At 33.9% G+C, this 25,772-nt stretch overlaps 3 protein-coding genes and 1 long non-coding RNA gene across 5 annotated transcripts; 2 read left to right on the forward strand and 2 right to left on the reverse strand.

Annotated features, from left to right (window-relative positions):
- Positions 1–339: 339 nt before the first annotated feature.
- LOC105632175 (protein unc-13 homolog) lies at positions 340–4,680 on the forward strand. 2 transcript variants are annotated; one of them, XM_089724039.1, is made up of 5 exons: positions 340–1,145; positions 1,382–2,260; positions 2,460–2,915; positions 3,026–3,212; positions 3,303–4,680. In XM_089724039.1, exons 1-5 carry the CDS (start codon positions 501–503, stop codon positions 4,286–4,288), a joined length of 3,153 nt encoding a protein of 1,050 aa, XP_089580165.1. In that variant the 5' UTR covers positions 340–500; the 3' UTR covers positions 4,289–4,680. The 2 variants fall into 2 exon arrangements, with proteins under 2 accessions (XP_089580165.1, XP_089580166.1); XM_089724040.1 differs by having other exon boundaries at positions 340–1,133.
- A 56-nt stretch (positions 4,681–4,736) lies between these two features.
- On the reverse strand, positions 4,737–9,237 carry LOC149495087 (protein NRT1/ PTR FAMILY 5.2-like). Its single transcript, XM_089724041.1, has 4 exons — positions 8,954–9,237; positions 7,138–7,355; positions 5,932–6,497; positions 4,737–5,843 (listed from the first exon to the last, which is right to left on the reverse strand). Exons 1-4 carry the CDS (start codon positions 9,069–9,071, stop codon positions 4,958–4,960), a joined length of 1,788 nt encoding a protein of 595 aa, XP_089580167.1. The 5' UTR covers positions 9,072–9,237; the 3' UTR covers positions 4,737–4,957.
- Positions 9,238–13,912: 4,675 nt separating this feature from the next.
- Positions 13,913–16,232, reverse strand: LOC149495088 (uncharacterized). The gene is made up of 2 exons (XR_016321582.1): positions 15,804–16,232; positions 13,913–14,151 (listed from the first exon to the last, which is right to left on the reverse strand). It is a non-coding gene; the product is annotated as an uncharacterized LOC149495088 (long non-coding RNA).
- Positions 16,233–17,088: 856 nt separating this feature from the next.
- Positions 17,089–25,623, forward strand: LOC105632172 (RNA-binding (RRM/RBD/RNP motifs) family protein). The gene is made up of 10 exons (XM_089723960.1): positions 17,089–17,241; positions 17,729–19,277; positions 19,382–19,519; positions 22,075–22,146; positions 23,386–23,427; positions 23,635–23,724; positions 23,895–24,002; positions 24,100–24,192; positions 24,297–24,376; positions 24,459–25,623. Exons 2-10 carry the CDS (start codon positions 17,871–17,873, stop codon positions 25,153–25,155), a joined length of 2,727 nt encoding a protein of 908 aa, XP_089580086.1. The 5' UTR covers positions 17,089–17,241; positions 17,729–17,870; the 3' UTR covers positions 25,156–25,623.
- The last annotated feature ends 149 nt before the right edge of the window (positions 25,624–25,772 follow it).

Consider the following 25,772-nt stretch of genomic DNA (forward strand, 5'->3'; position numbering starts at 1 on the left):
AATTGCCTGTAAATTATATTGGTTTAATGAATAATTTTGGGAGACTAATTTGCCCTTAAAGATAAGTAATTAATTATAACAGAAATTTAGAGGAATATGAAGATAGTGGTTAAAGTTAACAGGCAGTAATTAATTAAGAAATGCCAACCTCTAAAACGAAAGAGAAATAGGCGGAGCGGTAAATATTTGGTAATAAAAATGAAGGAAGAAATATTTGGTAATATAACCACCATATGTTGTTCGTTTTCCTCGCAAAACAGCATTGTCTCTTGGTCATCAATCGCTGTAATAACTAACAAAACCACCACAACTCCCTCCATGCATATATATATTAATATATTTCTTGTCTTTCCCTCTCCGTTTATCTCTGTCCCTCCCTTTTCTCTCTCTTTTTCAAAATTATGCTCACCTTCTGTCCCTGCCCTCTCCCGCCGGACATCTGACCAGAGATTTTTGCATTTGCCCGTGTGACTGCGTGTGTTATTACTGCTACGACATTAATGGCTCACCAATCCCACCATTCCTTCTCTGGTCCTATCAATACTGGCCCTCTTATCGTTGCCAGGGACCCCGCCGACACCGACCTTACATGGCCCTTCGGAGACATACCCGGCCTCGACCGCGAAGACATTCGAGAAACCGCATATGAGGTTTTCTTTACCGCTTGCCGATCTTCTCCGGGTTTTGGCGGTGGCAAGAATGCTCTTACGTTTTACTCTAATCACCACCATCTTCATGATGACAATGGAGGATCTGCGTCGTCGTCGGGCTCTGGTTTTGCGACCATCGGAGGCGGACGGGGTAGTGGTCCGGTAGTTGTGATGACTCCGACGAGTAAGATAAAACGGGCTTTAGGGTTAAAGATGCTCAGGCGGTCGCCGTCCAGGAGGATGTCTAGCGTGGCTACCGGTGGGGGCGGAGGAGGGGTCAGTGGAGGGTCGGCGCCTGGGTCTCCCAACGCGCCAATGCATCATGCTGGCGGAATTAGCCCTGGCCTGTCGTTCAATACTCTTCCGGCATCAAGGCCAAGGCGGCCTCTTACGTCGGCGGAGATTATGAGGCTACAGATGGGGGTCACTGAGCAAAGTGATAATAGATTGAGAAAAACGTTAATGAGGAGTTTGGTTGGCCAAGTACGTACTGGTGTATGTATTAAAATAAATCAAAAAACATTTTTGCATGCAAGATTTTACATTTTCCTCTACCAATAATCGCATTCAATAATTACATGATTAACCAAAAAAATATAATCTTAATTACATGAGTGCCAATTTGATCATTAATGAATTTTAAGATTGCAACGTAACTATGTGTTTAGACAAAGTTTGCGCCTTTGCTGTATTCTTCATGACCAAGTGCAATCTTCCTTTAATTCACTCAGATGGGAAGAAGAGCAGAGACAATAATCCTTCCACTGGAGCTGCTACGCCACCTAAAACCATCAGAATTCAATGATATGCACGAATATCATCTCTGGCAAAAGCGTCAGCTCAAAATTCTAGAGACTGGGCTTCTCCTCCACCCAGCAATCCCACTAGAAAAATCGAACTCCTTTGCTATGCATCTCCGTGAAATCATCCGTTCTAGTGACTCAAAACCCGTTGACACAAGCAAAAATTCAGAAACAATGAGAGCCTTGTGCAATAGCGTTGTTTCCTTGTCTTGGCGTAGCCCTAATGGTGCACCTACTGATGTTTGTCATTGGGCTGATGGCTTTCCTCTCAATCTTCACATCTACACTTGCCTTCTTCAAGCAATATTTGATTTCAGAGATGAGACATTAGTCCTTGATGAAGTCGATGAGCTTGTTGAGTTAATGAAGAAAACATGGACTACACTAGGAATTAATAGATCTATACATAATTTGTGCTTCACTTGGGTTCTTTTCCAACAATATGTAGTTACTTCACAGACTGAGCCTGATCTTCTCTACGCCGCGCATGCTATGTTATCAACAGAGGTTGCTAATGATGCAAAGAGGCCAGATAGAGAGGCTATTTATTCCAAGCTTTTGTCTTCTATGTTGGCTTCAATGCAAGGTTGGGCAGAGAGGAGATTGCTTCATTATCATGACTATTTTCAAAGAGGAAATGTTTTCTTGATCGAAAATCTACTGCCTTTGGCTTTATCAGCATCTAAGATTTTAGGTGAGGATGTTACTATTATTGAAGGGAAAGAAGACATGATGAAGATAGTTGATTCATCTGGGGATCGCGTCGATCACTATATTCGAGCTTCCATAAAGAATGCATTTGCAAAGGTTGGTTCTTTATATATATATATATATATATATATATATATATACAGTCTATTTGGCATCAGCATTGAAACTGCTTTTCCAAAAATCAATACTTTATATGTTGCTAGAAAAAATTAATAGTGTTTTCTCAAACAACAATGCCAAACTGATTGCTTTGATCATTGGACTGAACACTTCTAGTAAATTGCGAATATTACAGATAATTGAAACAGGAAGCTATAAGAGCACAAGCGTGGAAGTGAAAGATGAGGCAAGCGAGGCTCTGCTCCAATTAGCTAAAGAAACTGAGGATTTGGCCTTAAGAGAGAGGGAAAGTTTTAGTCCTTTATTAAGGAAATGGCAACCAATTGCAGCTAGTGTTGCAGTTGTAACACTGCACCAGTGCTATGGAGCAGTCTTGAAACAATATCTAGCTGGGATGTCTGCGCTCAATAGCGAGTCAGTTGAAGTATTGCAGAGAGCAGGAAAGCTGGAAAAGTTTTTGGTACAAATGGTAGTTGAAGACTCTGCAGATTGCGAAGATGGAGGCAAAACAATTGTGCGTGAGATGGTTCCATATGAAGTTGATTCTGTTATAAATGGGGTCATGAGACAATGGATTGATGAGAGAATAAAAAGAGCCAGAGAATGTTTTCTCCGAGCAAGAGATACTGAAGTAAGTCCACCGTTTTTTTTTCAAAAAAAAAAAAATCCATAATATAAGATTTATGTGCATAGTTGTTATGTCAAAAGTAGTAGAAATGAATGGTGAAATCTATGTTGCAGACATGGAATCCGAAATCCAAAAACGAACCTTATGCACAATCAGCTGTGGAGTTGATGAAAATAGCTAAGGAAACTGTGGAGGAATTCTTTGAAATTCCTGTTGGAATTACTGATGAACTTGTTACTGATCTCGCCCAAGGTTTAGAGCATCTCTTTCAAGAATACATAAAGTTTGTAGAAGCTTGTGGTAAGAAATATTACCTCGTAAGAAAATTCAAGATTTGCTTGAAATATAATTTAATTATCTCTTTTCATTTTCTTGATTTGGCTTTTCCAGGATCAAAACAAAATTATGTCCCTACATTACCTCCCTTAACTAGATGCAACCGCGACTCCAAGTTCTTCAAATTATGGAAGAAAGCTACTCCTTGCAGTATTAGCTCAGAAGAGCAGCATCAACAAGCAGGAACAGTAGCAGAAGCTCATCATCCAAGACCATCAACTAGTCGAGGAACTCAACGCCTTTATATCCGACTCAACACTCTCCATTATCTTCTTTCTCACCTTCATTCTCTAGACAAGACTCTTGCAATTGCTCCAAGATCCATCACAGCCCGTACTCGCCATGCCACTAGCCATCGCAGGCACAAGTCCACTGCCTCTTCTTCCTACTTTGAATTAGCCCAATCTTCCATTCAAGCTGCCTGTCAATATGTATCAGAAGTTGCTGCATATCGTTTGATATTCCTCGACTCGAATTCTGTCTTATATGAAACACTTTATGTAGGTGATGTAGCAAATTCAAGAATTAGGCCAGCAGTGAGAACTTTAAAGCAGAATCTTACTCTTTTGACAGCCATTCTCACAGACCGAGCTCAGGGTTTGGCAATGAGAGAAGTAATGAAAGCTACTTTTGAATCTTACTTAATGGTTCTGCTAGCTGGAGGATGCACAAGAGTGTTTTATCGTACTGATCATTCCATGCTCCAAGAGGACTTTGAGAGCCTGAAGCGTGTGTTTTGCACATGCGCTGAAGGACTCATGAGCGAAGATGTGGTGGAGAGGGAAGCAGAAATAGTTGAAGGAGTAATAACACTGATGGGAGAATGTACAGAACAATTAATGGAAGATTTTAGTATTGTAACATGTGAAACAAGTGGTATAGGACTAGTGGGTAATGGGCAAAAATTACCAATGCCTCCAACAACAGGAAGATGGAATAGAGCGGATCCAAACACAATATTAAGAGTGTTATGCCACAGAAATGATAAAGCAGCAAACCAATTCTTGAAGAAAACATTCCAATTGGCAAAGAGGAAATGAATCAAGAAAAGAAGAAGATGATGAAGAAGAAAATTATAGTTTTGTCCTCTTGTATATTACAGCTAGAAAAAAAAAGTGATTATAATTTTCTGGTCTGGTGCATTTTTAATTTTCATTTCCAGCCATGAAAATGAAATAGATTTTTCTTTTCCCCCCAAAGAAATGGGAGTGTGAGATTGAGAGTGCTTGTTGTAACAGGACTGATTTAAAGATTAAATGGTAAATCATGATCTTGCTGGGGGGTTGAGAGAGTATTGTACTTCATTTTTGGCCTTAAGTTCTATGTAGAGCTAGGAACTAATTATTAGCATACATGTGAAAAGGGAGTTATGTGCAGATGTTATATGTTTTATTTTATTTTTCCTTTTTATTATGAATTTTTCACTTGTCAATTTAATTAATTAATAATTTATCTTTTGGTCATGGGTCATGAAATGGAGAACAAGGGGAAAGAAAGAAAATACATTCAGAGATGTCGATTAAGTAGAGTCCTGGCTTGCTGTTACAGTGTTTCTCACTAGTAATTCAAGCACAGCCTCCCAGCAAATTGCAATTTGAAACCAAAATGTTCACCAACTTGTTTATAATGAATCCCCAATTTCATCTCTGACTTCTAAATATAGGCAAGGCTAGCTATTCTTGTGCATATACAGCATATTCAATCAAAACCTATGAGGTATCAGAAACTTCTTGACTTGGTGCTTTCAATCTCATTCCTTTCAACTCCTGAGCTAGTACTTCCATTGAATCTGAAACTTCAGCCTTATACACATAGAACTTTATCACAACCAAGAAGAAAATGAAGTTAACGAAGTTCAATATTGCGAAAAAAGCATAATAATAGTCCAAATGAGAGGCATTTAAGTTATTCAAGATCCATCCATGATGGTTTCCATGCTCCTTGGTGACTCGTGAAACAGTGGAGAGAAGAAAACTACTAAGAAAGTTTCCAACTCCAAGACTAGTAGTTGAATAGGAAGTACCAAGACTTTTCATGCTTTCAGGTGCTTGATCATAGAAGAACTCAAGTTTTGCCACCTCCAAAAATGCATCAGCCGTACCCATTAGCACAAACTGAGGAAGTAAAATAAATATTGTTGAAGGGATTTGTCCTCCATTTTCAACAAGACCATGTTTTTTTGCCATACTAAGTCTGTATCTTTCAATTAGTGAAGCAGTGATCATGATTACGATATGGAAAACAAGGCCTATTCCCATTCTTTGAAGAAGAGTGATTCCTCTTGGATTCTTTGTCCACTTTCTCATAATTCCGACAAAGAATCTGTCATAGAGAACAACAGAAATAAGCATCGATATTGTAACAAACGCAGATAAACTTGCTGGAGGGATTCTGAAACTGCCAATATGCCTATCAAGAGTAGTGCCTTGCTTCACAAAGAGGGTATTTATCTGAGCAATCATTGTGCTTGGAACAAAAGTGGCAATCATGATCGGTATCATTCGTAACATTTGTTTCGTTTCCTCTACTTGAGTTACTGAGCAAAGCATCCATGGATCACTCGATCCTGTTCTCACAGCAGCTTTATTCAGAAACCTGCATATACAGTTCCACAGGTTAATCTTTGATAGTGTTTTTATATCTAAAAAATTTCTGATGATAAAAAGAAACTAAATATACACACCTCAAGGTGGGGGTGGAGTCAATCCTGAACTTTCCTTTCCTTGCATATTCTTCCAAGTCAAGCTCATATAGCTCTTTAGGATCATTAGGAATTGCCACTTTCCATTTTCTCAGGGCAGCCACGATGACTCTAGCCATTCTTGTAAAAGGGCTCCCTGTAGGGACCTTATGCCTATAATATTGAGTGCCAGCCAAGAAAACAGCAACAGATACAAAGAGCCCCAGGGTCGGAAGCGCATAGCCCAGTGACCAACCAACATTATCTTGTATGTAAACAAGAAAAGTGTTCGCAAAGAGTGTTCCAAAGAAAATGCTGAACATCCACCAGTTGAAGAAAGAAAGCTTTTGACCTTTCTCTTTGGAATCGAAATCGTCAAATTGATCAGCGCCTATGGTTGAGATGTTTGGCTTGGTTCCTCCTGTTCCTATCGCTAGTGTGTAGAGAGCACCAAAAAATACCGCTAATTGTAATGCGGAAGCCTTTTGGCAATTCTCAATGTTAGTGTCCTTGCAAGGAGGCGGTCTTAGTGCTGGAAGTGATACTGATAGTGTTAGCAAGCACATTCCCTGCGATCAGGTTAAAATTTTTTTTATCAATAAGTACAAAAGTTTTATTCTTTTTATTTGCTTTTGTTTGTTTTTGTTCAAAAAACAAAAATATTGTTAATTAGTTCATATAAACAAGGTACATGCAAATGTATAATTACATATTGCAAATTGGTGTTGAATATTCTTTTTGTTTTTTTTTTCAAGGAAGAGATTCGTCTTGAATCTCTATCCTGAGGTAACATGCAAATTGCAAAGTTGACTTACAGCTAAGAGTTACAGACCAAAAACGACAGTCAAAGTTGCAATAGTGGTAAACAAACACGTCACGTTTCTTCAAAATCAGAAAATCTGCCCTATACGACAACCTTTTCTACTCACAAAACAACACAACACTCAACTTGTTCCTGCTCAGTGACCTATGGGACACCAACCCCTAAAAGTCAATCATTCAAATTATGTGGAAATGCACAAGTTTCAAATAATACGGACTATTTTGTCAACATTTATTTAATAATAAAAATAAATTTTAAAAAATTATTAGTATAGTTTTTGCTTAAGTTAAGTATATTTGTATATTAATATTAAAATAGAAAATAAAATTATAATTTGAGAATTTAAAAAAAAAAAAAAAAAAAAAAAAGATGAGGAATATGCATACCGATAAATAAATGAGGCAAGCGATGACGAAAGTCCAGTAGCGACCAAGATGAGCATCGGCGACATATGCACCCAAAATAGGAGTGACCCAGATGGTACCAAGCCAATTGGTGACATTGTTGGCTGATTTAACAGTGCCTTCATGGAGCTTTTTTGTCAAGTATAGAACAAGATTGCTTGATATCCCATAATACGCCATCCTTTCAAATACTTCGTACACTGCATCCACAGTTTCACCATTATTTTTTCTTACCAAAAATTATATATATAAAGCCATTTCAAGACCTAAGCAACCATGATTCCCACAGTATGTTTCGATGACTCAAATGCTCTGTAATATTTTTGTATTGGCTTTCTGCCTTTCTGTCTTCGTGCTTTTGTAATTTTGTGGTTTTGATTCTTGATTTTTTTTTTCTTTTTGATGCCAGACTAAATGTGTGGCTAGAGCCTGATCATGCTTGCTCGCCTCATGTTTTGAGGAGAAAGGATTCATCTGCATAAATCGAACACTTAATCTCTCGTTTAAGAAATCTGAGCATTTATTCTCAAACCAAGCCGGTTTGATTGTGATTTCAAATGTTTATTTGAGAAAAAAAAAATCAAATGCATGGTGTTATGGGAAAAAAAATATAAAAAGCTAACATTTAAAATCAAAAGAGTAAAATTTTGATATCTAAATCAAAAACTAAAAATAGAAAACTCTTCACGTCTGGCCATAACGTAAGAGCAAATGTAGTTTTTTTTTTTTTTTCTATTATAAGGATGAAGTTAATTACAATTAATTGGTTGAACAGATGAAATCATTTGCACTCAAACTTGACAATGATGTTCTTCCTTGTAAAAATATTAATATCGTAACATTATAGATAGAGTAGATTGAACTGAATATCTATCCTATATATATATATATAATTCTATACATATGCTGCAGAAGTTGCTATTAAGAGTTAATAAACAAATCAATGTAGAACCGTAGGCTGTGGCAGGTCCATATGCATATAATTATATATATATATATATATATATATATATATATATATATATATATATATATATATATATATATTGATTGACTGACCAGAAATTAATAATATGACAAAAAGTAGAGAAGGTAGGTGCGATGCTTCAGAAATCAGAGCTTCATGAATTAATTTCTTATTCTGATACCCATCAGACAGTACAAAGGGTAGGTTCAAGACAACCTTTCTAATCCAATGTCATGGGGTTGATAAAATTGTTAAAAAACGAAAAGGAAATCTTTTTTATGATTTTTGTTTGTTGTAATTTAAGAATTTATTTTTTAAATATTAAAAAAATAAAAATAAATATATTTTATTAATATAATTGTATGATAAATGAGAATCTAAAACCAAAAACTAAAAAACAAAAAAACACCATAATACAAGACTCTAATTTATGGACAAAATACCCTCTTAGTTCTATCCCAAAGAACAGTGAAAGAAGTGAAGCTGAGGAATGGAAATATGATTGGTTCCTTAATTTCTGCACTAATTTGGTTTTTAATTTCATAGATAGAGAGAGAGAGAGAGAGAGAGAGAGAGAGAGAGAGAGAGAGAGAGAAGTTGCAGAATATATATAGCAGAAGAATCATAGACAACTTTGCCAAATGCCAAGTGTTATAACAGGGTGGATCCATTGCAACCTTTGGACTTCCAAATTTCGAGGAACTAAAAGCTATGACATGAAAATTTATCAATATGGGTTCTTGAAGATCAAGCTGAAGACGAAAATAACAGATAAGAATAAAGAAATCAAGAAACAAACAGAGAGAGAGAGAGGGGATTGTTTATAAATACCAACAACAAAAGAGCAAGCCCTCCATCCACCTCTCTTGGATCTACGAACAGGCTTTCCTTTAAGATCCACTGTTCCATCTTGAGTATAATCATCAAACCCTTCTTCCATTAATGCCATACAAAGATTACTGCACTACTCTTTTAGTTACCCTTTACTTGTATGAAGTTAAAACTTAGAAGTGCTTATGCGACCTTCTTGTTTTGTTTTCTCTAGCTTGCTCTACTGTGTTGTATGTGAAGCATGTGTCTTTTCTTTTTTTTCTTTGTTTTTTCCTTGTAGTATTTATCTATCTAATGCAACCCATTATATAGACCTCAATATGTCTATCTTCATAGCCAACTTGGCAATTGTATTTTACCATCATGCCATTGCTTAAATTATAATTTATAAAGATAATTAAATGGAAAAATTTTACGTGCAGATGGGTTAGTTGCCTTTGACTGAAGTAATGAAATAAAACTTTTTATTAAAACAAAATATTTCTATTCATACAATTGAAAAAAAATGATAAAGTATGAATAATGTTTAAAAAATAATTGATTTCACTGGTTGGATCATAAGTGGAGTCATAAATATTTTTCTAATTAAACTGATGAGAATCTTTTATATATATATATATATATATTGATTTTCGTGAGTTGAAACGGGGGAACATGACCCTATGTTTTTTTATACCTAAATAAAATTATTAGCAAAATTTTTGAAATAAAATGCGAGTTTATAAAATTTTATGTAAGCAAATGAGAAATCTCACTCTCCAATTTAATATCCCCTTGAAAATTCTAGCGTTTACTTTGCCACTGCAAATTGGTCTCCCATTTTCATTTCAAAGGCACCATTTTTCAAATATTAAGGATGTTGATTGTCTGGGAAGCAAAAATAGAAAATAAATAAATATTAAGTAACTAATTAGGCAGTGGATAGTCATTTTGCTAATGATTAAATATTAGCTAATACTATCAATCCCAATTTAGAACAAAATCTCTAGACGCACGAATGCCTAACCATATAGTTTCTGCAATAAATATTAGCTAATACTATTAATCCAAATTTATGAGACACATTGCACGCGTATCTGTTGCGCTTTTGTTCTATTAAAATTTATTATTAAATAGTATATCAATCAAAATATAGAACAAAATCTAATTTTAAGAATTAAATAGTAATTATATTTTGAATAATACTAAGAATCATGATAAATAATATGGAATAAAATAACAGTCCAGCTTCACCTAACTAAATATTATTACCATATCCTTATGTTATCTCAATGATTGGATTTTTTTTTTTCAGACACGCAGTATAATTTGACTAGTAGTACTATTTCTGAAAAGAAATGTGAAATGCAATTAATCTATTTCGATTTGAATTTAGTTAAATTAATTATTATTCAAATCTAATCAACTCTAGAAGTTTAAGATTATTTTAAAGAAATGCCAAACATATGCAACAAAAAAAAAAAAAAAAAAAAATCTCTCAATCGTCAACTTCAATTGGTCTTACTTTGACTTGTTTTTTGTTACCTCTCTTCAAAATCCAACTTTTCACATTGTTAAATGAGAGTGCAATCATTCAAAAGATTAAATTGTAATTGCAATAACATATAAAATTAAAATACTCTTACTTTTTAGACCTCCAAAAATTATATATTATTTTAAAGGAATGCCAACTTTTTTTTAAAGGAAAAACATATTTGTTTGTTTTAGATTAAATTTTTTATTTTTCGTTTTTTCCTTAAAAAATAAACAAAAAATTTGTTTACTTTTTTTCTTTAACTTTTAGAAAACTGTTTTTTAAAATAAAAAAAATTGTAAAATTACAAAATAATAGTTTCTGTAATTGTGCTTTCTATTTTTATTATACATTCTTCCTTTTTTATTATTTTTTATAAGATTTGTTCCCATAACGTTGTATTATTATTATTATTATTATTATTATTATTATTATTATTGTTATTTTCTCTATCTAAATGTCATTTATTTATCCAAAATATATAAGCGTTAGTTTATTATCTCTATTAAAATTTTATGTTTTTTTTTCATCTCTTATCTATTTAGTATTATTTTTATATTTATTATTATTTTCTCTATCAATATAAATCTAATGTCATTTAGTATTATTTATTTATTATAATACTTGGATATTATATTTTTATTTAACTGACTATATAGATAATAATTAATAGTTAATTTAACTTTGAATTTAAAAATTAAAAGTGTGAAATATTTTAATTTTTTTGTCCTAGATTTTATATTTTTAGATTTTTTATTATTAACTAAAATCTTTAACAGCTTAATAAGGAAGAGATTTGATAATTGAAAAAATTTTTCACATAATGAACTAAAAGAAAAGAAAAAAGAATTTTAGGGAAAAAAAGCAATTCTAAGAAATAAGTAACAAAAACTGAAAATAACTTTATAATTTTAATAAATAAAAAGTTAAAAACAAATATCTGCAACAAATGGAACCTAAATTCATCAGATTATTCATTTGGTCATCATCCATTCGTCATACTTTGCCTTTTTTTTTTTCAATAAATAAATCAACACGTATTGATAAGATAAATATAAAAAAAATAATAATAAAATGTTTTTACAAAATGAGATATTGATTTTTCAAGTTCAAAATTTATGTTAGGAAAATGGTTTTTATCAAACAATTTGCATTTTTAATTTAAAATTAGAAATTATTCCTTAATTATTGTCAAATGAAATACTCCATGTCTTTGTCGAACTAAATGTATGACTTATCAAAAAGGAATCTGAACTGCATCTTCTTTTCTTTGTTGTGCATAAAATTCTCATCCACGAGTAAGTTGACTTGCTTCTGTTAATTATTGGTGCACATTCATATTCTTTTTTTTTTTTTTTTTTTTTTCAAATTTTATTCTCTAAAACTAGCTGATCATCTTCTTTTGATGAACGGTAGTTCCTTTTCAATTCTTTTAACAATTTTCATATGTATTTATTTATAATAAATTTTAAATTTAATCTGTCAAGTAATTTGTATTTATTTATATTATTAAAATATTATCAATGCGTAGGATGGAATGACAAAAGCTTATTTTTTCTTAAACATATAGTTTCTATTCAAAAAATATTATTAAACTTTATTAATCAAAATAACTATAAAAATAATTTGAAGCCGAAATTGTAAAAGCTATAAAAAAAAAGTGTGACTAGTGAAAGGGAGTCTTTGTTTACTTTCTTTTCTATGTATGTGGTGCATATAATTCTCATCCTGTCATCCATGGTATTTGACTTGCTTGTATTAAATATTAATTATTGCATCACACTATTGTCAGAGCTACTTCGGAAGAAAAAAAAAAAAAAAAATCCAAAGCTTCTAGATGCATTCTAACTTTTATAAGAGAAAAGAGAAAAAAGGTGGGACCGGGACGAATATTTTAAAGTATCGAATCTGCTGTAATATACAGCTATGTATAAGTTACGATCAAAATAATAATCTTTAATAGTGTTTTCTTATTTAAAGTTTTCTTATCTATAGAAAAAAAACAAAGATATATACACCCCTCAATGTAGGTGTTGATTCAATCTCAAACTTTCGCTTCGTTGTCTATTCTTCCAACTCATTCTCGGATAGCTATTTGGGATCATTATGCATTTGTTGCTCTCCATTTTCTTAGGTCAACCACTCACTATGACCTGATTAACGGCGGAACTATAAATATTTTTCAGTAGAGTTATTTATTTAATTTGAATTTTAATGGGTCAATTTGATTAAAAATTTTAAAATTTTTTTACTTAATACTATAATTGTTTTAATTTTTTTTATCAATTTAACTCTGTTTTATAAATTTTTAAAAGTTAAGTGAGTCAACTGACCCCACGACGCATGATTTGGCTCCGCCCCTAACCCTGGCCATTCTTATGAGAGGGCTCCATGTAGGGACCCTATGCTTATAATATGGAGAGGCAGCCAACCAAGAAAACAACAACTGTGATATATATAAAGCCCAGGAGTTGGAAGCCCATAGCCCAATGTCCAACAAACATAGTGTTCATACATACGCGCATGGGTTATGCATTGTCTCACCCTCAATTTTATAGGAAAAAATTTTATTTAGACCGGATCCATGACTCTACTCATGGAATAAATCAATGAGAATATGATTTTTTTTTAATTAAAATGAGAGTATTTTTTACCATGCATTTAGAAAAAAATGATAAAATCGAAACAATTTTTAATCTTTACTATCACTAGTTCGGTCCATAAGGGTGGCTCTGGACCTGGTCTAGACAAGTAATTTTTTTAATGTTATATGTCTTAGCAATTTTACTCTATCTTTACCTTTATGTCTATAAAACTTAAATTGCAAACAACAAAAAAAAAAACATTAATATGGGGTTCATTATTAACCTTAGATTAATCATTAGAACTCTTCATTTATGCAAATTTATTAAGTTTAATTGTTCTCTTGTGCAAATATATATATATATATATATATATATTCTATAATTATATATTTAATTGATTATAATTATATTTTTTATATTTTTTTTTTTGGAAAAATTATTAACAATTTTTAATAGTTTATGAGTCAAACAATTTCATTGTAGTTGAATTTTTTTCAAGTTTTGTTTCTTAGATTTATAATTGTTTCCAATTTTACATCAAAGTCAAACAACAATAACCATTAGTTTATGTTTACAAAGTACTCTGTTTTTTTAAAAGCATATGTGTATCAAATAATGCATTTTTATTTATTGTCACGACCCGTTTCCGTGGGCCGGACCGGCACTAGGGCCTAGGTAAGCTTAAGGCTCCCGAGGCCCGTAGTAAGCCTAAATTATTCAATCTGTCTACATGATTCTCCTAATTTCAACAAAACAGTAAGCCCATATGACTTAAGATATAAGTTTTATAAAATTTTCAAACATCTGGCCCAATATCAAATAATACATAAAATTTAACCAGGGCCTATTCACAATAACTCATAATCACAATAAGGGTTTATTAGTTTACCTACAGTTAATTACACAATAATTAATTTATAGCGTAGTGCTAACAATAAGGCCCAATTTAAATACACAACCCTATAACTGCGGAGTCCAAAAAAATCTGATAACAGAATAATTTATACATTCAAAATTAAATATCAAGAATATAAAGTTTACATTTGTAACTCTGCGGAGAAGATTGCAAAGCTTCAGTTGAATCAGCTGCTTCCTAGTACCTGGGAGGTTTATTGGGGGGGTGAGTTTTGCAACTCAGTGAATAATAATAAATAATACACACCACATACAATCAAGCAAAATGCACCCTAGTATACTGAATGAACACACAACAGTCAATCATATGGCATCACATCAGCACCCACAAACAATATCACCTTCAAATAATCACATCACGTGGAAATTAGTCAGTGGAGTCACCGAACCCCCGATGAGCCGTCCTCCCACATGGCTCATCCTCTCACATGTGCACCAGGGAGCCGATCCCCCATACTGGCCGACCGGTCTAATCCTCACTTGACCAGCCCTCTCATTGTTTTTCCATTCACTCTTTTCTTTTCCATACCAACAGGAGGCAACCCGGTCGTCTCCATCAAATCTAGATCATCAGGCGCTCACAACAGGAGGCCACCCTGCGGGCTGCGATCAAATCTAGATTATCCGGTGCGCCCAATAAAGAAGCCAACCTGTGGTTAACAGTAACGGTAACGGTATGTGCACATGGGGGCGCCGATCTCCCATTTACCCGGCTAACAGAAACAGAATCAGGATCCATATAACAGAAACAGTCTCACAAACCCATGGTGACCCACTTCATCCCAATTCCACACAAACAAATCACAGTATAGTCACAACACAAATAATCAAACATTTCATTCATCATAATACACCAATTTCATCCAAATGCACAATTATATATAAGTATAATTATAGTGATCGTAACATAATATATATATATATATGATAAAATACTTATAATGTATTGTAATATGTAAATAAAAATATAATGTTTATAAATAAATGATATGCAAATGCAGTGTTGATATGCATTATTTATTATTACTCACTGTGATGGAGAGTGAAATTCTAGTTTTGATGCTGTCCTAGAGGAGCACTAGATGGACCCGGGCAATCTAAGCAAAGTAAGAATGACACAAAAAGAAATAACTCTATCAGACAAAATATTTCTTTACCCTTCTAATATTTTTATTTTATATTCTAAATTTTTCTACGTAATTTAATCTCGATATTTAATTTCTTTTTTGTAATAAATTTTTTTATTTCTCTAACTTTATTTCATTTATTTTCTTTTGAAATCTATTTTATTTCCTACTGAAATCTATTTTAATTTCTATCGAAATTTATTTTATTTTTCTACCGAAAGTTATTTTGTTTTCTACCGAAATTATTTTATTTTCTGCCGAAATTTCGGCAGCATCTCCCCTAAAAATTGAACTATCTACCTGTTAAAATATCAACAATATACCAATAATTTCAAACCACACAGCCCATCCATCGGGCAATCATTCAATTCAATTTTTTCCCATCCTCCATCCGAATAACAATATCAACATTACTTTCAACTCTTAATTTCTCATTTCATTCCACTCATAATATTATTATCAAAATTCCTCAATAAATTATTTAATACTGAATTTAAGTTTAACTAACTATTGTTTTTATTAATCAATAGTTACTTCACATTAATTAATCAATAACTATTTTGAATTCATTTTAACTAACTAAATAACTAAAATTACTAACTAAATATTTTATTAATCAATAAATTAATACTATTTAAATAAATTTCACCACATAATATTAATTAACTACGCAAAATAACTAAATTTAAATGAACTAAATTAATTTTTACCCCAAGTTTATTAATTTCTGTCGCAAATTGTAGATCGGACTTGCACACGTGCTGGATCTAAACTGCGCGCACTGGGACTGCAAGCAGGTGGCTGGAGTCGTGCTGGAGTAGCTAGACCACCTGAGACCGCGCGATCTGGCCGAGGATGAAGCGCTGCTGCAGGCGGAGCCGCTGGCTGTGGCGCGCAGAGGAGCGGCGAGGCGGTGCTGCGCGCGATGGAGACGGTGCGACTGGCTGTGGATCGCGCCTCTGCTGTTGCTGGCTAAGGTCGACGCAGGCGCAGTCACAGCAAGAAAGAAGAAGAGAGGAAGAAGGAAAGGGAAAGAAAGAAAGAAAGAAAGAAAGAAGAAGAAGAAGAAGAAGAAGGAAAGGAGGAGGCGCTGCTGTGATGGTGAGGAGTAGAGAGATGCAGCGCTAGAAAAAAAAAAAAAAAAAGAAAGGGAATTTTCTAGATGGTTTGGGTCGAACCGGTTCGATTCGACCCAAATCTTTGATTTTCGATTGGTTTTCGGCTTTTTCAATCGGTTTTCGGTTCGGTTTCTTACAGTGTTCGCATTAAAATATTGAAATAAATTTTCAGGCTGTCTGTTTATTAAATTTAATTAGAAAATCTTTGAAAATAAAAATTCGGATTGTTTCATTTATCAATTAAAAAAATAATATAAAAATATTAAAAATAATAATAAAGATTATCTTATTATTACTCGAGCTCTCTCATCCATATACATGTATTAAATTAATACAAGTTCAAAATCAAGAATAAACCTTATATTAATATATTTTTTGTTTACAATTTAACCCTAATTATAATTTAAAGTGCTATTATAATTGAATGTCAAAATTTGGGATAAAATTGATATAAATATAAAGTTAAAGTAAAATTGCAATAGAATGCAAAATTCAAGGTAAAACAATATATTAGACTTGTATAAATATTTTCCTGTCATTTTCATTTTAGACAAAAGGTAGAAAAATAACAAAGATGAAAGAATCTAAATTTTTAAATATTTTCTTTTTATTTTTTTTATTTCTTAGTTTTTTCCCATTATTTCATAACTAATTAATTAACCAGTTTATCAACATTATTATATATTTTATGTGAATTTGATATTTAGTTAATATGGAATATGCCATGAGATTCTCAAGTGTTGTTGTCTCTAAGATTGCCTCTTAATAAAATGCTATTTTATTTCCACAAAAAAAAAACCACGTGTCAAGTAATGGATAATGCGATTCATATATTAAAAGTCACAAGCGGGTGAGGCCTTCCTACAGCTCATACAACTTTTATCCGTAGGCGATTTGTCTCACTCCGCTTAGGTTTCATTTTATGCTGCCGTTGTACGGACGGCCACCACAAGTGTGAGAGTATAATAAAATTGCCGCCTCTCGCCGCTCAAATCCGCAACTTCCCAAATTTCACTCCTACTTTTACGAGGTAAAGCTTTTTTATTCCTATCTCTCTTTACATTTTGAAGAGCTGGAGTTAGAATTAAATTCTATAGATTAAATTTTACTATTTGCTTGAAATTTTTTGTGAATGACTGGAATTGTTTAATTAGTGGAAATGGAGCGTCAATTAGCATCTTTTTTATAATTTATAATGAAGTTTAGTGCAAAGTGATAATGTTTCTCCTCACTAAAACCCTAAGCAATTAGGATTTTTTTGGGCTTCTCCTTTTTTGTTTGTTGGGTTTCATGGAGTGTTAGTTAGTTAAAGGCATTCACCTTGTTAGTATCCTAGTTAGTATTGTTATGATTATACTGATGCCGCAATCTGTGTGCACCATTTCTAAATTTGCTGGGCCTGGTACATGATTGTGTTGTTCTGCCTGCTTCTTGTGGTGACGAGGGCTTCTGCTTGTTAAGACACATGGAGCAGTTTCTAACATTTACTTGATATTGGTTCATTTTTCATTTTCTAGGTGCAGTTATATGTTCAAAGAGACAGCTTCACTGGCAGCCGGCATTTTATTGATTTTCTTGTACGTTATGCTATCAGCCTAGATTAGTTGCCAATTGTTTTCCATATTTTACTAGGCACGAAAATTTGTTATTACACTTTTTATGTTGGGAAAAATGAGCAGATCTACTCGGCATAAGGAAAAATATGAAAAAAGTAGTGAGATACCGAAAGATCACTACCATGAAGGAACTGCTGCGCGGACAAGGCCTTTAAGCTTTGATGAGATAATGTCGAAAAGGAAAAACAAAAAGAAATTGTTTGAAAATGAGAAAGTTGGAGTTGTAGAAGATATATCAAGAGATGGGAATACTGAAAAATTAAATGATCAGTCTAGAAGGGGTAATTCGCGAAGTAAAGATTCTTCTCATGGTGTCAAGAAGCATTTTCCAGAGGGAGATGCAAAGGCAAGTTTGAAAAAGAAAGAGAAAAACACTTTCATGAAGGATGACTATTCTAAAAGAAATGATAGAGAACTTGGGGATTCAGAAATCAAATTGAAGGCCAAAGTGGATAAAGATCTGAAAGCTAAAGGCAAGTCTGATGAAAAAAACTATGGCAGCAGAAAAAGAGATGAGGGACGTAGCAATAATGTTGAAAATGAAGCTTTAAAGAAACATTCAAGAGATTTCCCAGAAAAGGATAGGCACATGAATGGAACTGTTGGAAAATCTGAACGAGAAAACAAGAGAAAATACCGAAGTGGAGCTGATGAGAAAAATAGAGATAGGTATACTACAAGGAAACATGATTTGGGGAAAGTGCATGATTCAGAAACTTCAGACAGAAAGAATAGGAAGGAATTATCAAAATCCCGTTATGAAGAATTAAACTTGAAAAGAAGGCGATCGAGGAGTAGAGAGCATGTGGACGGAAAGAAACGGTCTATTTCACCCTTCCCAAGGTCACAAAAACATGTGTCTTATTATAGTAGGGAGCATGAAGAGCCAACGTCATCCCTTAAAGGGAGATCTGAACGGCCACATTCTGATACTGACAAGAGCAGAGTTCTGAATAATGGTTCAAGTGGCCACTATAAGAGACATGGTGGTTCCACAAGTGGGCTTGGCGGTTATTCACCAAGGAAGAGAAGAACTGATAATGCTGCCAAGACTCCTTCTCCACCTAAGCGATCACCAGAGAAGAAAAGTGCTAAATGGGACCTGGCACCAGCAGTTGCTGACAACACCTTTTCTGTGTCAATTCCTTCTAATTTTCAACTGTCAAATCAATTAACACCCTCAAATATGCATGAAGCAATCAGTGCAGTTTCTTTTGCTTCAACCATATTGAAGCCTCTTTCGGTTCCGTTCGGTATTTTGTCAACCAATAAGAATGATTCTATTGACTCCGTTCAACTAACACAAGCTACCCGTCCTATGAGGAGGCTGTATGTGGAAAATATACCAGCTTCAGCCTCTGAGAAAGCCGTGATGGAATTTTTGAATAATTTTTTGATTTCTTCGGGTGTTAACCATATCCAAGGAACCCAACCGTGTATTAGCTGCATTGTAAGCTTATAATTTTGATACCTAATTTTCTTCGTATCCTTGTTAAGTGTATGGTTGAAATTTGGGTTTGGCATGTTTTACCAGTTTCTTTGTTGTAACTGCAGATACACAAAGAAAAGGGTCAAGCTCTTGTAGAATTTCTTACACCTGAGGACGCTTCAGCAGCTCTTTCTTTTGACGGCAGGTCCTTCTGTGGTTCCATAATAAAAATCAGACGCCCCAAAGACTTTGTTGAAGCGGCAGTAAGAATAACTATGCTACCACTTATGCTTTTTATTTAATGCCTTATAACTGATTTTTGAAAATTTTCTTTGTCTAACTAATTCATGAAGTGTTACTTTGAGGGATTTGTTTCTGATACTTTCCATTTTAAAGAAACTTTGGAGAATGCTGGGACATTTAGGATTGAATTTCAGGTCGTAAATAATGCATTTTTGTTCACATCAATGATGTATTACTGTTACATATATTTGTTATCGGTTCACTTTGTTTTTGATCCTGGACTATAACTGCTGCATGATATCTTCAACTGCATTACTTTTCTGTTCATCTGATTGTAGACTTATATAAATTATGTGGCTAGCTAGCAAAACTTGTTTGGTGATCATGAAAGCTAAATGGAAGTCAATTTATTCATGTATTTACATATTATTTATTTCACTTTTGAGAAAGAACATACCAATTTCTAAATCTACTTAATGATGAACAAAATGAGTTACCCATGGCTGAATTTAACAGTTCCTGCAGTAAAAAGCCACTGTGAAAACAAAGACTTATCTAATCCAGAAATGTATGGTCTCCATATCTCTCCTGAACCTATTGAGTACAAAAAGTCTAGTACTTCTAATATATATGCAATTGTAGGTTTTTGACTTGAGGAAAGTACCTCTTCATTGATGACTGCTAGTTTGGAAATAATTTCACCTGCAGTACAGAAAGGCATGGCTTACATGTCTCCTGAACCTATTCTCGAGGGCAGAGACAACAATTGGTATTTCTAAAATATATTAAGTTTAGATTCTGGTGAAAATGTAGCTTTCCTGTGGTAACTGCCAAGTCAAGAACTCTAGATTCTTGCCGATTAGCTAGTAGCCTATTGATCAAGGTACATAGTGTTGGAGGTCTTTTTCTTTGGAACCTGTTTGTTTTAGTAAAATGAACCCTAGATTGTTATGCTTGAATTTTTATATATGAATTCAGATCATTTGTCAACTTTAACAATTAACACTAGGAACTGTTGCTGTAGCTTCACAAACTTTACTTCACATGGAATATTCTGTTTGTCTAGTTTCATGAGATTTATTCTGACTGTCATGTTGGAATCTCTTAAATAGGGTGTTTATATTGGGTCTGTCGTAATTCACGTACTGGATGGTGGTGAAGCTGTCTCCTAAATAAGAAGATATCCAGGTGTTAGTGGCAAGTTTGATGTGCATGGAGCTTGCTTCTTGTTCTGGCATTGGTTTTGGGCCACTGATCTAGGCTACTCAAACAGTAACTTTTTCTGATGAAATATGGTGCAATATTTTTTTCCTGATATTTAACTTCCAAAAATGTTCTTGAGATGTATTGGTTTAGGATAGTCTGGTGGCATTATGAATTATCTACTGTCTGAATTTCCTAAGGCCCCAAGGCTATGCTTGACTTCATATTCCAATTTTTCTTTACACTATGTTCTGGCAATAATCTTCTAATATTCACATGTTGTTGCACATTCTTCTTCTTCTTCTTTTTCTTCTACTATTTAACATTTCATGTTTTCCTATTGACTTAAAATTTCCCCCTTTGGTGTGTGGATAGATGCCTTGACTCTTGCATGTAGGTATTTGCTTTTTTCAATTTTTATATACTTGTCTCAACAGAAAAAAAAAAGGAATTAAAAGGGATAATTGAAGAAGCTGATAAGATTTGCAAAAAGGCATATTTTAAGGTTTTTAGTTCCACCAGGATGACATTTCCTTCATGTGAACATAATAATGTTTTTAGATGAATGATGTTGGCATTTTTTTCTAGAACAATTTGGCTCTGAGATGCATGGATGGATACCATCCAAAAGTTGTTATGATACATAATCCTTTTCCAACCATAGTGAAGCTGTAGAACCATAGTAAGTGCATATGCTTTGTGGATATTTTGTTCTTTCCTCATAGAGAAGATAATTTCCTGTAGTTCTCCTCAGAGCGCATGTTTGTGGAAATGCGACAACACTATACACTTCATTTCATGATGTTGCTTCAAAGTTACTCTTGCTTTTTTTTTTTTTTTTTTTTTTTCTGGTTCTAATAGCTGCAATTCTTTTTTCTAATCCTGTTAGCTATTCGTGCGTTTATTTTACTTGTTATTTGGCTTATTTGGATATGTTGGTGTTCGTCAATGTTTTCCACATAATTAGTTCTCTAATATATTATCTTTTCCCTTCTAAGTACGAGGCTGATGAGATGTCAGGTTTTTATTTTGCTATATGACTACTGGTATGTGGGAAGATTCATCATCTCATGAACTTGTTCTTGTGATTATAATGATCAAGTGTCTTCTTTGTCTATACATTCTAAACTGATGGGGACTCATGCCCTTTCATCTCTCATATTTGATGTTTCCATAGATTAGGGTGTTTTGCTTAATCTTTTAGAACTTTTTTGGAGAATGTTTTGCTGAAGTTTGTGTTGTAAATGGAAGCTATTTCTTTTATTCAACTAGTGCTTTCTTCTCTACTCTTCTATACTGCTTTGCATTTTCTGAGGTGTATTGTCGTTATTATTCATGTAGCAGGTTTTCAGACAGTTCTATTTTCATGCAGACTGGTGAACTGGAAAAATCAGTGGCTGCAGTTGATGCAATTAGCTGTATCGTAAACGACACACCTCACAAGGTATGCAACATCATTTTTTAAGATGCTTTTTTGTTGTTCTTCTTTAATTGTATTGTTATTATTATTTAGTATGACTTTCTGAAGATCTATTGGCAATTTTAGCTAAGGATTCATTTTATCAATGCAAGTTTAAGGAATACAATTTCTTGTTGACATCATCATTTGACACTATTATGTACATGAGGAAACTTCCTTTCTTCTAAGTGTCAGATGGTTACATGGTTGAATTAATAAACACATTTTGAGGGTTTGGAGGGAAACTTGTTGCAATGGAGAACCAAAAGTTCATTAATTGCTTTTGTTGGAGAATTAAAGAAAAAAAAGTTGTGGCCGAAATGATGCAATGTTTCTTACGCAAGAAAAAAGAAAAGGAATCAAATGATTATAATAGGTTGGTTGTGGTAAAGGTTAGAGACCTGCCAAAAAGTATTTACTTGATACCATCAGAACTGAAATTTTTGCTATGGAGTTGGTTCTAAAATTCTATATGCTGGCTTGATCCCCATATGCTTCTGATAATCCTAGTGTCCATAACACATCCTTTTCAGAAGAGCAATGAAGTGGCAGCAGAACTTTCTCTCAAGCACTGGTGTGCAAGAAAGAAAGGTTGAAATCCAGATTATAATGTGATTATTTCCTTCCATTGACCATCATTAGTCTTGAAAGAAACTTTCCTTGTTTCTTTTTCACTTTTGTATAAGTTACCCATGTTTTACTAGTTCATTAGATAAATCTGCATGCTGTGGATTTTTATGTTAATCTTGATTATGTTTCAACCTGAGCTTGAACTGCATCCTTCTGTTTGAGTCTTTACAGAAATTTTCCCTTGTCTTTCTATCATATGAATTCATATTGCAGTTATGATTGAACCTAAACTACTTTTTCTCCATCCTTTCTTTTGAAAGTAATTTCTAGAATCACAATCAGGAATTATCTTGTTGAGCTAGCTGTGCATGGTACCTTTGGTCAAATATCATTACTTCTAACATATTTATTGCTATCAACACCTTTCTCCTTCCTAACTAAAAAGGAAAAGGATAAATTTCATCATAGCGTTCACAGTGAGTTTCCTGCTGTAGATTCACTTTGCCTACTTGCTCATCTCCGTACCGTTTAAATGCCCTTTACGTGAGTTGCAACTGCTTGCATAGGCTGTTATGTGTCTTGCTTCGATTGTTGTTGCCATTGTGGCACTTATCCTCTTTTTTTTTTTTCACTTCTCTTTAATTGTTTGTGCAGATATTCATTGGTGGATTTTCGAAGGCTTTTTCTTCTAAAATGGTAACACAACATAAAAACTTGTCATCTTTAGTATATACTATTGCTTCTAGAGGGGCCTTTAGTTTCTTAACCCTTATCTCTCTCTCTCTCTCTCTCTCCTATGAACTCCTTGTATACCCCCTTTGTTCCATTTGTCTTTATTTTCAATTCTGTTTGGATCCTGTCATAATGTGATTTTTTTTTTTTCCTTTTCTATGGTGTTTCCAGATCATGGAGATTGCAAGCGCTTTTGGACCTTTGAAGGCATACCATTTTGAAAACAGTGATGATCTCAGTGAGCCATGTGCTTTTCTAGAGGTAATGGAGGCCAATTGTGTCACTGCTTGGTATTTACTTGGAGAGATGATTCATACTGTTTCCAGGGCATCCCTCTGTGCTGTAGTTTCTATCTTTATATTCAATTCTGACACCCATTCTTTTTCTTCCATTCTGGAGTTTCTAAGAACTTGCATGAAAATGTGTATCAGTATGCAGACCAATCAATCACACTCAAAGCTTGTGCGGGTCTCAATGGTATGAAGTTAGGAGGGCAAGTAGTAACTGCAGTTCAAGCTGTTCCAAATGCACCAGCCTTGGTACTTCATGGTTACAGACTATTTTATATAATTTTTAGTTAAATATTCCATGTACCACATGTGGATTTGCACTGACCTAAGAAACAACACATGCTAGGCAAATAGTGGGAACCCACCGTCCTATGGGATCCCTGAGCAAGCAAAGGCGCTTCTTAAGAAGCCTACAGAAGTTCTAAGGCTTAAAAATGTGGTATGATGTATTACTTGGTCTTAAATTTTTTATCAAATTTTATTACTGTTTTCCTGAACCTGATTTACCCTTTTTATCCTTGTTCTTTTTGGAATATAAACTAGTTTGATCCAGATGCCTTCCCATCATTGTCTCACGTGGAAATTGAGGAAGTACTGGAAGATGTGCGCCTAGAGTGTACAAGGTCTGAGACGCCATTCTTTATATGGGTTTTACCTCCTTTGTAAAACATGGTTTGGATACATGCTAATCTCTCTATACTGCAGGTTTGGCACTGTTAAATCTGTTAATGTTGTCAAGTACAGTGCAGCTCCCATTTCGTCCTCAGTTGCATGTGGAGTTATTGAGGATGTGGATTTGCCTGGATCTCTGCAAAAATTGGTGTGTAATGAAGCATATGCTGAAACAGTTACGATCAAACAAACTGCTGAGCCAAAAATTGTGGAAAGCAATGGTATTGAGGATGATAAACCTGGAGGCAGTGTTATGGAGGATGAGACATGTCATCCAGGCCAATCTGATAGTAATGTGGTTGTTGATAATCAGTCTGCCAATAGTATACCTGATTCTCAAGAACACTTTCAGAAGACATCAAAAGATGAATCAGAATGCTTTGGTGACAAGGTCATTGATAATATTCAAATAAAGGATAGGAACCTGGAAGACCAATTGCCCATCAGAGAAGAATCGGATTTGGAGGAAGTCAGTGGAAAATCAAAGGAACTGCTTGTAGATGATCATGATTATATGATAGGATCAGATGCAATTGAGAAGGGAGACTGTGAGCAACAGAATTGTGATCCTGACCATATTTTTGAGTCAGGCTGTGTTTTTGTAGAGTTTAGAAGAACAGAAGCCTCATGTATGGCTGCACATTGTTTGCATGGACGCCTATTCGATAGCCATACTGTGACAGTGGAGTACGTTCCTCTCGATGTCTACCGCGCCAGGTTTCCAAAATAAGCATATTGATGATGAAACTGAGAGAGAAGCTGGAAGATGACTATTGTTCTATCAGTGGTTGGAAATGACTCATTCTGACATTTTGATTTTTGAAAGCCTTCAACACTGCTCTTATCAGCATTTACCAATATGACATATAGGAAACAATCAGTTCCACTGCTGAAAGAAATTGAGTGGCTGGCGCATGGAATCCGTGAAGGACCTGGATGATCTTGACCCAGTCAGTTGAGTCTTGCTTCTGATACATATATAAGATAATGCTGGAAGAAATGACTTGGGACATACATTTTCTATATCTACGGTCTAATAGAAGAGAGAATCAAACAATTTGTTTTGTTTTTATGTGTTTTTTGTTCGTCCGAACTATGTCCCCCTAGCTTTGAAGCTCTAATTAGTCTCACCTTAACGCCTCGCTAAAATACCTATAAAAAATATTTATCATTACATTAATTTTTTTTTATTTTTAAATACCATATATTTTGGATTTGACGCAATTGAGAATAGACGATTGAAAATTCATTAGGATGATCACAATGAAACTTAAAACTATAAAACTCGTGTAATAAAAATAAAATTAGTTCTAATTTTTGTCTGGAGTTAAACAACTTCTGGCCGCA

This window comes from Jatropha curcas, chromosome 7 (assembly GCF_041381405.1).
Source record: "Jatropha curcas cultivar XTBG-Jc1 chromosome 7, XTBG_Jcur_1.0, whole genome shotgun sequence".
Taxonomy (NCBI): domain Eukaryota; kingdom Viridiplantae; phylum Streptophyta; class Magnoliopsida; order Malpighiales; family Euphorbiaceae; genus Jatropha; species Jatropha curcas.

What these genes read in the sequence shown, in the direction of transcription:
- LOC105632175 (XM_089724039.1), top strand. Translation starts at nt 501, where the DNA reads ATGGCTCACCAATCCCACCATTCCTTCTCTGGTCCTATCAATACTGGC. An exon ending in TAAAGAATGCATTTGCAAAG is followed by an intron (nt 2,261 to 2,459) that starts GTTGGTTCTTTA and finishes CGAATATTACAG; the next exon opens with ATAATTGAAACAGGAAGCTA. An exon ending in AAAGTTTGTAGAAGCTTGTG is followed by an intron (nt 3,213 to 3,302) that starts GTAAGAAATATT and finishes TGGCTTTTCCAG; the next exon opens with GATCAAAACAAAATTATGTC.
- LOC149495087 (XM_089724041.1), bottom strand. Translation starts at nt 9,071, where the DNA reads ATGGCATTAATGGAAGAAGGGTTTGATGATTATACTCAAGATGGAACA. An exon ending in GGCTTGCTCTTTTGTTGTTG is followed by an intron (nt 7,356 to 8,953) that starts GTATTTATAAAC and finishes CTGTGGATGCAG; the next exon opens with TGTACGAAGTATTTGAAAGG. An exon ending in CTTGCCTCATTTATTTATCG is followed by an intron (nt 6,498 to 7,137) that starts GTATGCATATTC and finishes ACCTGATCGCAG; the next exon opens with GGAATGTGCTTGCTAACACT.
- LOC105632172 (XM_089723960.1), top strand. Translation starts at nt 17,871, where the DNA reads ATGTTGGGAAAAATGAGCAGATCTACTCGGCATAAGGAAAAATATGAA. An exon ending in TAAACGACACACCTCACAAG is followed by an intron (nt 22,147 to 23,385) that starts GTATGCAACATC and finishes TTGTTTGTGCAG; the next exon opens with ATATTCATTGGTGGATTTTC. An exon ending in GTGCGCCTAGAGTGTACAAG is followed by an intron (nt 24,377 to 24,458) that starts GTCTGAGACGCC and finishes TCTATACTGCAG; the next exon opens with GTTTGGCACTGTTAAATCTG.